Source organism: Agelaius tricolor, unplaced genomic scaffold (genome assembly GCF_023055355.1).
Source record: "Agelaius tricolor isolate 1412-34295 unplaced genomic scaffold, bAgeTri1.0.p SCAF_3, whole genome shotgun sequence".
In the NCBI taxonomy this organism is placed as follows: domain Eukaryota; kingdom Metazoa; phylum Chordata; class Aves; order Passeriformes; family Icteridae; genus Agelaius; species Agelaius tricolor.
The window spans coordinates 47,110,209-47,123,076 of NW_027269263.1; the positions used below are offsets into that span (position 1 = coordinate 47,110,209).

Here is a 12,868-nt window from a genome sequence, read left to right on the forward strand (position 1 = left end):
GCAAAAATTGATCCCTGTCAGAAGAGAAAGGCACATGATTGAAACCCTACCTTTCCCCTTTTTCTAATTTCAACTGGTGCCTGAAACTGGGGCAAAAAATGCACCTTCCAATACATCAATGTTCAGTTTAACTGAAAGATTCTCAATTCTACAAGTCCTAATTAAGAAGCTTACCACAAAAAATGAACAACATCTACCCTAATCAGTAACCCACACAGATTAGCAGTTTAACTAAAGCTTTACCTTGTTTCTGCAGTTAAAGTGAGAACGTTATTCAGGTAGTCTCTCAGCCAAGCAGAAACCCCTAATATGCTGATGGACATCAACTAAAAAGAAAACATTAAGTTATTTATCATGTGTTTAACACAAATTACAAGATCATTCATAATTTAAGTAGAGGATCAATCATCACTAACATCTTTCATGCATTCATTTATTTGAACAACATACTGTCCCCAAAACTGTACTTCTATATGCTTAGAATTGGTTTGCTGCCCAAGTATTAGGGTGCCAGTGACAATAATCTTTTCCACAAAGTGATGCTACTGCTGGCTCCTCTCCCACCACTGCACAACATACCATAGAAACAACAGGGAGTGCTTACACTGCTAAAATCAGTGACTCTTCAGGGCTAACAAGTGATACACATCACTCTGCAGGAAACCATGAAGCCATGCCCAGGTACACAGCTAGTGAAGAAAAACCTGATACAACAGTCTTGATACACTGACACTCAAGAGAGGAGATTTATCTTGGGTTAAATTTAGAAGAATCTGATTCTCTTGCTCATTCTGACACAGTCACACCATGAACACTACATCTCAGTTTCCTGAGCCATAAAATGAAAATAAAACTAACTGCATTTCAATTTTAAACCATATAAAGCATTTGGGTATCTTACATGTCAGACACTTCAGAAGCATAAAGCCACTACACTTCCACCAGGACCGCTCCCATAGCAAGTAAATCCCCAAGACTGAGCTAGAACTCCCCACCTAGAATTGCCACCACCTCAGCAGACATGGATTTCTGTCACCAGATGCTATCGTACACTTCAGCACACCAGGAGAAGCTCTGCCCTCTGATTTTCCTGAGAAGCCAAATCTGAAGAACACATTCAGAACCTTCTACACTGTGACAGCACCATCTCTGCCACTGCTGCAGCAGAGGACAAGGCTCTAGCTCCTCACACACTTTCACAGGAGTACCTGGGCCTGAGCCACAGAAGAGGCAGGACCTCAGAATCATCACTGCCTTGCTGAGGGAGGGAGTCCTAAGCATGCTGACTTTCCTGAATACTACTGTTTTCAGAACTGCATAGGAGTATGACAGGACACATCAGCATTATACTTACAGTTTCTTAAACCAGTAAGAAGCGCTAATCTCCCCTGTGGTCCTCAACATCTAGCTTCTCACATGCCCTCATATTTCCCTAGAGGTGTTTTGAAGAACAAGTTAAGTGGTTCAAACCTAATAGGAAAAGTCACTCTGTTTCCATACTGGCTCCTAGCCTGCAGCATGCCCACAGCAAATTACTTCTGCCTTTAAGATTTCACAGGAGTCCCAGCAGCTATCCCAAAGCTTCTTCCTGCTTTCCAGATCTGATGCACAAAGTACAGGCACTGCCCTGGTTGTGAGTGCTGCCTGCAGGAGCTGGGTGCTTGGCATGCTGCAAGCATACTCCTGGAAGCTAGTGCGTGCTACATGTCTACAATATTCATTCCTGTTCTTTATACTCCATGGGATCTGTTTTGGCTGGTGAAACAGTAACAGTAAAGAACATTTTCTATTGTCTTATTTGCAGGAAGCTGCAGGAACAAGGAAAACAAGATGACTGGAATCTCCTCCTAAATAAACTCCTCCCACCTATCGCCTAAGAAAGCATCGGGCAAACATAACCACACAAGCAGTCAGAAACACTACAGAGGTAAAGCAGACTACCCACAGCCAGCCTACTTTCTTGCTGTTAAAAGGCAATACAAAACATTTTTAACCCTCCACATCTCCCTGAAAGGCCTGTTGACACACACAGAAAAGCATTAGCTCACACATCCACTCTGTTTATGGTAAAATATTTAAGATGTAACCTGATTTGGTTACTTCATTTTACAACAGCGGTGTTCAGAAGTGAGAAGTCCATCAAACCACTGCTCAGGTACTTTCAGGAAGAGCCAGATGGTCCTGCTAGAAGAGCAGTACTAGAAAAATGATCACTTTCTAAGGAATATTCCCCCTCACATACCAGACTGGTGGACTGCCTGCTCCTTGCTGTCTATTAGGCACTCTCAGGCTGCACCAATTTTGTTTCAGCCGTCAGCATGCGGCAACACATTGTACACAGCAGTGAGAGGTGGTGGATTTCGAGGAAGGATAAACTGCTCTTTCAGCAGAGGTAAGATCTGGCAGCATACTGAAGCATGCAGGTTAGTCACAGACAACAGGGAGATCACAGAGCAAACAGGTAAAAGGCACAGGGGACAGAAAGGACTTCCTGAAGACCAAAGTACTGAGCAGAGTCTTGTCACTAAGAAAATTATTCAGTTGGCTAGAAGAAAAGGACTTGCATGCAAAGGCAAATCAGGAATAACAAGAACTTTAATTTCTATTCTGTCTGCCAAAATTGAGTTTTCTCTACCTAGATATGTATTTTTGCCCACATAAAATCCATGGAAAATCTAGGCAGATACATCACCAAGCTGAGGCCAACACATGGCCATATGACTTCTACAGAAATGCTCAATGATCACATCAGAAAATGTGACTCCTTCTTCATTTATGAACAGCAGCTGGAAGAAAAGGACTGCTTCCTTCAGCCTAGGAAACATAACCTCCACCAATAATATAACCACATGAACACCATTTCAGTTCATAAGAACAAACTCTCTATGAAAGGCCTCTTGCATAATTCAGAAATATTTTAGCCATTTGGATTCTCCCTGGCTATTCTCATTTAATATTAATAACTAACAATTACTATTGTTTCTTGCTGATGCAAATTACATGCAAGAACATTCCACCTACAAAGGCTGTGAAAGCCAGGCTACTGCTCGACTACTCACCTACCCTGTGCGTGGCATGTTTTCACCACCATTAACTGCTTCAGGTGTTACTGAACTTCTGCTACTCTTAAAATGCACAAGATCTAGGTCAGCATGACTCTGAAAAAAGTGCAAGCATATTGCCTTACCTCACTGCTAAACAGATGTTACACACAGATTACCACTGCAACACTCTCCTGCCAATCAAATGCCTAGTGAGGCACCTTTGGGCACTGTATTTTCAAGAAAGTCCAAAGTGAATTATTACTCTGAATGACCTGAAAGCCAGAATGTTGTGTCACACTTCATTCACAGGCATGACAGTCAGTAACAGTGTCCAGCTGGGGTGGCAGAAAGGCATGGGGCAGAAAGTGAAGGCAAATACTCAAGAGGCTCCTCTTGAAAAAAAGAGGCCAGTAAAAGAACAAACTGATAACTCAAAATAGCAATTCAGAAATAAGTTCATTACAAAATGTGTATTTCACAGCACATAAGCCAGCAAGTGCTTGGTAGCTCTTCACTAACAGAAGGAAATGATGGGGAAAAAGTTGTATCCCCTCTGATCAGCAGAAGTGAGCCTCAGGGCAGCAACACCCTGACGGATGAAAGATGCCTCTGCAACACCAGACTGTCCTGCATAATGACTGATAAATTTTAGTGACAAAAGATTATCAAGTACTAGCTCCCATCCATCAATCCACTTGCTCACCTGCTCCATAACCACAATGGAATCACAGCAAGAACACAACACACGTGTGGCCTCCACAGCCTCCTGCTGAATCAATGTGCAGATGTGCAGCCCCGTAAAAGCACTAAACATCCTCAAGTGCCAGATGACATCAAGAAAGCTCCAGGCATCCACCACTTCACACCACCTACACTACATGCAGATCTTCAGCCAGCATCACAAGAAGTCCATCAACACCAGCAGTATATATACTGAGTCCAGGCACTCAGTAGGCAGAAACAATTAACAGCCTCCCCAAAAACCTTGGTGTACATCCAAACCCACCAGCAAGTATCAGCAGGCACATCACTGCAATTCACTGCCAAGTGATTTTCAAGAAGCCATGGGCAAGAGCAAGGTCCTGATTACAGCTATTGTTGGTTCATTTGAAAGATGGTAAAACAGTGGCCCCAAAAAACTGGCAGTCTCCACTTCAGCCACTGCTTCAAAACAGATTCATTTGTATATTACCGTTAAAATCTGTATCAAGCAATCAGATGAAAGAACACAAGTTTATGACAAAACTGCTAAGACAATTCTCACATTAGCAGTAACATTATTTCCCCAAAAAGTTCTCATTCAAGCTTCTCTGATGACAGCCAGTCTGCTGTGCTGTAAATATGATATGATAGTAAGCATAAAATATGTTTATTTGTTGCAGCTGGCTGCAAAAGTCACTATGGATTCAATTCTGAACTGTCACAGTATGTTGTATAGCCATCAACATGACACTGAGGAGTTCACAATGATGCTACTGTAATGCTCTATTTTAAATATATTTTCACACTTATTTAATTTAGGTAATAAATTCTATTTTTATATATGAGCAATATGCACACAATAATATATTACATCTTCAAATCAATTTCTAATGTAAAGTTTTTAAAGCCACTAAAGCTTTCTCAGACAACTGAATTAAAATATCCAACAACAGACTTCAGCTATTAGGAGCGATCGCGATCATTTGCAAGCATAGTTTAAATTGTCTTTGGAACTCTCTTACGTAAATTAGACATCAAAATTAAAATATAAAATAATCTGCAATTCATTAAGTATATCTTTTAAGCCATTATTTTGAAATTTCTACTCCCAGTGTCTCTGAGGCCATACCTAAACTGGAAAATAAATCTGCATTTCCAATTAATAAATGAACATCGATTTCTGTCTTTAAGGGAGCAAGTCCAATTGATCTTGCTATATCCACACCTGTGTTCACACTCTCATCATTTTTTTTCATTTGAACATTCTAGCACATTCATTTTACTCTTGCTCAAATTTCAGAATATTTTTTAAATATTAAATCAGAGGAAAGATTAAAAGTATCTTCCATACCAAAAGTCACACATGATCGTTTTTATTCTAACAGATGGGGTAAACATCTTCAGGCCACATCTGATATCCATAATGAAACACTAACAGCACAACAGGGCAACCTGCTTTGCATGAAATGGTTTCTGGCTACAAGGAAATGACTTCCAAGATATGGCAACATTCATCAAAATATGTCCCACAATTTTAGTTAAAAAAAAGGCAACAAAATAAAAAACCTCACCACAAACAAACAAAACCCAAAACACAAACCTTGTGAAAACCTTCCTGTTAAAATTGATTTGGGTAGTCTGAGCTATGACTTACCCTTACCAAAGGACAGAGGGGATACATCACTACAAGGTCATGTAATGCTTTTACAGGATTTTCACTATTAGGTTCAATATTCAGATCATTGAACAAACACAGATAACTCAGAAAGATCGATAAACAGAGAGCTACGTTTTTTTGGGACAGAGGGATATAAGGGTGGAGGAGGGGAAACAAGAGGCTTTGTTTTTCTGTATTACCAGGCAAAACTTAAATGATTAGAGAAAGAATTTCCCATAAAAAAAAGGGAAATCCCCTATTTCCTAAAAAAGCACCTTTGATTCTATAGATATTCCAACATTTCATTTTAGTTAAGCTTCCTACAAGGTAATGCCTTGGTCCCCTCCCACATCAGTAAACAGCCGAAGCACGTTCATATTTGCACTTTGAATCTGGGTTTGCTTGCACAGCTGCAACAGTGAGTTAGCAACCTGCTCCACATTTGGCACAGCTGGAACTTGCACACTTTGCAGTAAGGCAACTGCAGGAGCACTGAGAGGCTGCTAAGAGGTCACCCTCCCAGGGAACATGAGCCAGTTTTCCAGCAGGTGGCTGTTCAAGGTGCCCAGAGCAAGCACAGTAGAAAGAACAAGAGCCCAAGCACGCAAACAAAGCTGAGGTACAGTCCTACTGTGTGACAGACCCACATCAACCTCTGGGCTGTGTAGCACAAGGGTACATTAAAAGCAAAGAGTGATAAAGAAGTGCATATATTTCTTCAAGCACCCTCTCTACAACTACTCAGGCAATGCACTTATTGTTAGGACATGACTTGTGCCACTTTTCCCTCAAAAGTAATCATCTCACAGTCAAGACATCTTTTGCTTTGGGGAGGAACAGGCATGTGCTGCTCATCACAGGTAATCCAGAGCAATGCTCACAAGTCAAGTATCCCAATCCATATCACAATCCACACATCACCATGATGTGCCTTCACGTATATACAATATACTCTTAATTTTGTTTCTTTAAGAGTTTGCTTTTATTCGTGGACACATGGATAGTAGTCAATCTCAGAGATGCAGGCAAATTATTTTTAAAATCAGCACACATACATATATGTATATATATATATATATATATATATACACACACACACACTTAAAAAGAGCATGTGCTTCCTATGATCCACAGGACTACACATTAGCTGTTAGTGGGTTTATACCTAACTTTCTTGTTTTACACATGAATACCCATGAGCACACAAAGATGATTAAAATGAACCTGCATTTTTATTTAAATCACATAGTCCTATAAAAATGCATAAAATTAAACTGTCCCCTACACCTTGTGAAATAGCTACAAGATATTTTTAAAAATTGTTATTATTCTATGAACCTTGTCTAGAGCCTGTCACAGACTCAAGATGACAATCTTCAGGGTACAGGACCATACTGGGCACAGGGTACTGGAGATTCATGAGTAACTGGATAGCTACTTTCTACAAAAGAAGATGTGAATTTAAAGAAAGAAAAAATGTACAAGTACCTACATGCCAGATGGAACCTTCCAGTTTGCTCCAGATTGTGGTCTACCAGTATAAACAGACAGCTTGAAATTTTCCTTCCCCCTGAGCTATGGGCGCAAATCTTGTCAGCCCAGGTTTGTGATTCATCCTCCAGGTTGACGCAATGAGTTCCACAGAGTTAATTGTGAGTATTACCAAAAAAGTGCCTGTGGTTCATTTCTTTCTGAATGGTAATTAAAAAGCATATTAATGCAACTTCTAACATTTGGGTGGGGTCTGGGTTTGTTTTCTCCATTTCTATTAGCACATTAAGCCACTCTATTTCGGGACAGTTTTCCAGAAACTGATCCAGCAATTCACAGCTGATATGCCACTCAGGTTGAGCCACATCACCTACAAAGATACTTGGAATAAAAATTTATATAGAGGTAGACACAAAGTTAACTTATGGCTGAACTTTACTTTGTTAGGACATAATCTAGTGACGTTAACAATGTTGTATAAATATTACAGCCTAAAGAAACCAAAAAGTAAGAGATTTCTCAAATACCAGAATTAAAAATAGTTCTGGTCCTTTAAAACTCCTCCTATAGCTTTCTCTGTTGAAAGCATTCCTTTAAAAAGACAGCATATTCCCACAGAAGCCACAGTTATTTTCTTTATACAAAGAATGCTAAGAAAAGCAGGTTTTAATTCCACATGTCTAAACTGCAGTCTCTAAAATCAGAGGATATTAGCCTAAAACACAGTTTACTGTGCTACAGGTACCTGGCCAGGCAGTGTTCATTTCAATGGATACTCTTTGCCACTTAAAACATTGCCCCAAAATTTTCATTCCAAGTATCTACAAATCCCACCAACAAGAGTGGAAGTCAAAACACAGGAGAAACAACCTTTATACAGAATCTGGTTTCACAGAAGGCAGGATAGACTGATTTCTTTCTCATGTCACAATGGACTTGAAAAATACAGCAAAAAAATTACAAGATTCACACATGCATTTGAGGTTGGATAAAACAGGAAATAAAATATCACTGCTTCCAACCACCCTTAGTTACTTCCTAGCACAACACTCATATTCGCTTGCTCTGAGTTCGCAATTAGTACACATAGGCAAAACTAGATTTAAGTGTGCAAAGTACTCAAATGGAAAACTCATAGGCAAAACTAGATTTAAGTGTGCAAAGTACTCAAACGGAAAACTAACTGGAAACATGCTCCACTTTCATTTTATGTGATTTTTTTTTTAAACTTTGTTCACAAACACAAGCTCGAGATAGATGCAAACAATTTCCGCTACCTGCCAGAAGTGTTTATTGGCTGCAAGCACACAAGTGAAATTAAACGGTACTGCTGAAGGAAATCTTAAACACTGCTCAACAGAAACAGCATATCCCTAGGCACAAAAAACTCACGAGGTGAAAGAAAAGTGGCACCATCACTGTCCTGGCTCAAACATCCACTGACACTATTAATCATCAGTTACGAGATCCTTACCACCTGTGACACAGTCAACTGCAACTTACAACCTTGATTTGTCCGCAGCACTACAGTACAGTCATCCTCAATTACAAGCCACACAACGGCAGCTGCTCCTGCCTCACATGCTCACCAGGAAAAAAAAGAAAAAGTTTTTCGTTTTCTCAAGACAGAAAGTCCATACAGACTTTTTCATGCACTTCCTGCAACGTTATACTTCACTTTTCTTCCAAAAAATTGGTAAAACTATTGTATTGCTTTTAGTTGTATTATTGTCACTATCTAGTTCATCTATTTCAACTATTAATAACTTTTTTAAAGAACATACATGGCTAAGCTGCAAAGGAAAGTAGAACAAACCTGTTCGTCTCAAAACTACTGCTTTGCTTAATCCCCTACTACTGTAAGCAACCAGGAGGCTGAATTTTCCCTGTATTCAGCACCATTTGCCAGTTCCTGTTCTAGCACAACCAACAGGGGATACTTGCACTCCAGTATCTCCTGTGATATGTCTGTGCCATTATTAGAGGCTGACCATGGTTCTCTGACTGAAGGTCTGCCTAGTATAAATGCTTGCAAAGGTGGTTTGACTAGGAAAACAACCACTGTTCTGTATTCAGCAAAATACAGAACAGTGGCAGCACTGCAAAGCGTGGCAAAGAGGGATTTTGTGAGGACAAGTCATATAGTGCTCAAAATGAACGAGGATACTCATGTTACACCCAGGACTGCTACTGAGCTGGGTCAGCATCAGGAGTTTCCCAACCCAGCAAAGTCCCCACCAGAAGGAAAAACCCTGCAGTCTCATAAACTGCATATAACATATTTGAAAAGCCACCAAAACTAAATTTCTCCAAGTCCCAACACACACGCTATCTAGATATAACAAAGACCAGCACTGTCCCTAAGAACAGCAGTAGGAACACGTCTTCCCTCAAGAACCACTAAAATAGGCTGCTTAGCTAAGCACTAAGCCTTGACCACAAAACACCCAATCATGCCTTTTTGGAGGTCTTCTCTTTTATTAGGCTGCCCAGAATTTAATATACTGGAAATAGTAGTGTTACAGAACATAGCATCAAGTTGGATCCCTCAGTCTTGCAAATTATGCTAAGAAGTGATACCCATTTATAAAGATATCTGAGGATTGCAGAAGAATGAATTCAAATGTTAACTGCAGGATTTAGTCTGAAGGATATTCCTTGTCCCGGGCGCTGTCAAAAAAAACACAGCCAAAAAAAAATTAGAAGATTGAGGATGTCCTGAAAATGCAACTTCCACTGCTATGAAAGAGAAATACTGCAGTCAGATGCATGCTTCAGTTGACCATGGAAAAAGCTTCCAGAAGGGTATCATCAGGTCTATGACCAACACCAGTCACTTAATAAGCAACTGTTAGAGCACTGATGATGAATTTATTTCTATCTTGTAAGAAGAAAGGCTTTCTGCAAGTTGCAGGGCCTGACATACCAATCCACCCACTTCCACAAAACCAATGTTTTTCTGGAGCAGAAAAGGCAGTACATTTACTGGTCCATTATAAAACATGATGACCCACTACAATAGAGCCTTGGCCTTTCAGCTGATTGCTTATGGAGTATTTACAGCTCAGCAGACTTTAGGTCTAAAGTGACAGAAAGCATTGTAACAACACATCCTGCCTGCCTCCCTCTTATGCACACACAGATACATCACAGCTCATCAGCTGAGCTCAGTAAAAAAAGTTTATTTTCAAACAGAGCATACAGCTGTACATTTACAAGCAATACTATGGAGAATCTACAAGGATAGCAGCAGAGTGACTGACAAAGTTCTCTCACTCCTCTGCTTCCACAGGCACCAAAACCAACCAAATAACACAGACAGCAGTGTTTTGCAGCCACCATCTGCATCCTCAGTTTTTCAGCAGTATTCATGATCAGACTAGCCATTTGTGTAATCTTAAGGAGCTTCATATGTACTATCTATCCTCATCAAGCTGGCAATGACAAATGCTGAAGTCCTATCACACATACTGGGACAGCTGCACACAGGACACACTTTGAAGCTTACTTCAGATGTTCTATTCCAAGAGCTTGACACTCAGACTTCACCAGACAGTGTTCTGTACAGTTTTATTCAGGACTTCAAAGGCTTCATGACCCCAGCTTGAACAAAGCAATCAATTTGTACAAAAACTACCATTCTGTTCCACATGCTGTTTAACAGTTTTCTCTCTCATTCATATTCTGATTTCCACTTAGTTTTCAGTCATCATGGGACTCCATGTCAATTCCAAAGCCCCTGCTATGGCCAGGGACACTTTTCACTAGAACAGGTTATTCAAAATTTGAACACTTCCAGGAATGAGGCAGACAAAATTTCTCTAGGCAACCTGTTTCAGTGACTCACTGGTACCACAGTAAGAATTTCTTCCTTTATAATATGTAATGTAAACCTGCCCTCTTTCAGTCAGAAGCTACTCCCCCTTGTCCTGTCACTACATGCTCGAGTAAACAGCCCTTCTCCATCTTCCTTGTAGGCTCCCTTCAGGTACTTCAGGGAGGCCACAAATAGGTCACCTCAAAGCTTTCTCTCTTCCAGGCTGAAAAATCCCAATCCTCTCCCCCTTTCCTTGCAGAAGAGCTGTTCCACCCCTCTAACGATCTCCTCGGGACCCACACCAACAGGTCAATGTCCTTCCTGTGTTGGGGATCCCAGAGCTGGATGCAGGTAGAAAAAAACATCAGATATAAACTAGGTTTGGTCCCATCCCTGCATCATTCAAGTCTAGAGCACCTCAGGAGCCAGCCCTGGTGTGAGCCCCAGGTGTGCGCTGTCATCCCTTACCATGCACAAATCTCATCTATTCAAGTGAAAGAGATTTCATTTGTTGCAAATGAGTGAGGACTCCAAAAATATCCATCCTGCTGTTTCTTCAAAGCTCCAAAAGTTTAAGGAACAAAAGTTGATCACACCCACTTGTGCGCTGAGAGCGAGAAACCCTGCTGCTATAAATACAGCTTTGACTGAAATCCTCAAAACAAAAGGCCTTGCCTGTCACTTAGGATGTGTCCACCGAATGCACAAAAAAGACTCTGGGCTTTTATTCCAGTACCTTCAAGACCTTGAAGTTCATCTTGGGTCACAGGATGCTCTGAAACTCACTTAGTCAAGAAGCCACCCGTGAATATTCCCCTCTTTACATATTACAGGTACACCAATTCCCACGAGTAACCCTAATTCAATTTTACTTCCTACTGGTTTCCAAAGGCATTTTATTTCCCCAGTAAAAAGTACTCCCCTGCGGGAGCTCCCTGGCATGGGGCCAAGGGCACCAGGGCGGCACCTCCGGCCCCGGCCCGGCGCGGACAGCCCGGGGCCGTGCCCGCCCTTCGCCTCCGGGACGGCACCTGCCCTGCCCTGCCCGGCCCGGCCCGCGGCACTCACCCAGAAGAGCAGGTTGAGGGCGTAGAGCAGGCAGCGCAGGCACTTCACCGAGTCCTCCCTGGCCATGGCGAGCCCCCGCGGGACACAGCCCCATCCTCTCACCACATCCTCCCTCCCGAGGCCGGGCCGCCGGCGCCCTGCAGGAGAAGAGGGGGAGAGGGTGCGTGAGTCCGCCTTACAGAGGGACCAGAGCGCAGGTGGAGGTGGCGGAGCCACGCCGAGCCCGGACCGGCCGCGCCCCGCGGAGACCCCCGGCAGCCTCCCTTCCCCTCCCGCCCCGCCCGGAGACAGCGAGGGGCGAGCTGTTCTCATAAAAATAATTCATGCGCGGGCAGGGAGAAGCCGCGGGCTACCCCAGGGGCGCAGCGGAGCTCAGCTGAGGGCAGCGGAGGCACGGCCTGGGGACGCCAGCTCCCTCTCAGCTCAGGATGGACGCGCTGCCCTGGGGAGCAGGGCGGCCGTGGGACAGCGGCCACTTACCGCCCGGACACCTCCCGCACTCACTTGTTCCGGCGAGGACTCATGGGGCCGGGGCGCGGCAGCGCAGCGCGGAGCCGCGGCGCCCATGCCCTGCGGCGGGCGCGGGGGAAGGTCCGGCCCGGCCCGGCCCGGCCCCGCGGCTGCCCCGGCCCCTCCGCCCCGCCCGCAGCGCTCCGCCAGCCCGCGGCGCCCGCGCATGCGCCGCCGCCCGCCCGGTCCTAGCGCCGCCGCCAGCGCCGTCCGGGAGCGGACAGACCCCGGGCAGGGCTGTGCCTCAGGCGGGGCCGGGCAGCCTGTGCCCCCGGTTCCCGGGCTGTGCCCCCGGCGGGGATGTGCCGCTGGCACCCACGCTTGTGCCACCCTCGTTGTGGCGGGGCTTCAGAGCTGGTGGCTTTTCCTTCAGAGGAGATCTGAAGCGATGGGCTGACTGGGGTTGAATGACATGAAGCCCCCCATCTTGTGATACGTTGGCCCAGGGTGGCAAATGCCACACGAAAGGCGTTTGCAGTGTTTCACAGGCATCTCACGAAGTTCCAGTGTCTGCGCCAGAAATTAAACTTTGCCAACATCAAAGCCAAATCTGGTCATTTACAGCCCAGCACCCACTCC

The 12,868-nt window shown here is 43.6% G+C and overlaps 1 protein-coding gene across 3 annotated transcripts in view; it reads right to left on the reverse strand.

Annotated features, from left to right (window-relative positions):
• The window catches only part of TSPAN12 (tetraspanin 12), a 44,212-nt gene extending 31,773 nt beyond the window's left edge, over positions 1–12,439 (reverse strand). For 2 of the 3 annotated variants that reach the window (XM_071423723.1, XM_071423721.1), the window contains exons 1-3: positions 12,284–12,439; positions 11,780–11,916; positions 244–326 (exon numbers count right to left, since the gene is read on the reverse strand). In XM_071423723.1, the coding sequence (XP_071279824.1) occupies positions 244–326; positions 11,780–11,845 (149 nt within the window). In that variant the 5' untranslated portion in view covers positions 11,846–11,916; positions 12,284–12,439. Of the gene's footprint in view, positions 1–243; positions 327–11,779; positions 11,917–12,259 lie in introns of all 3 variants that reach the window. The other variant, XM_071423722.1, reaches the window with a different exon arrangement.
• Positions 12,440–12,868: the final 429 nt, after the last annotated feature.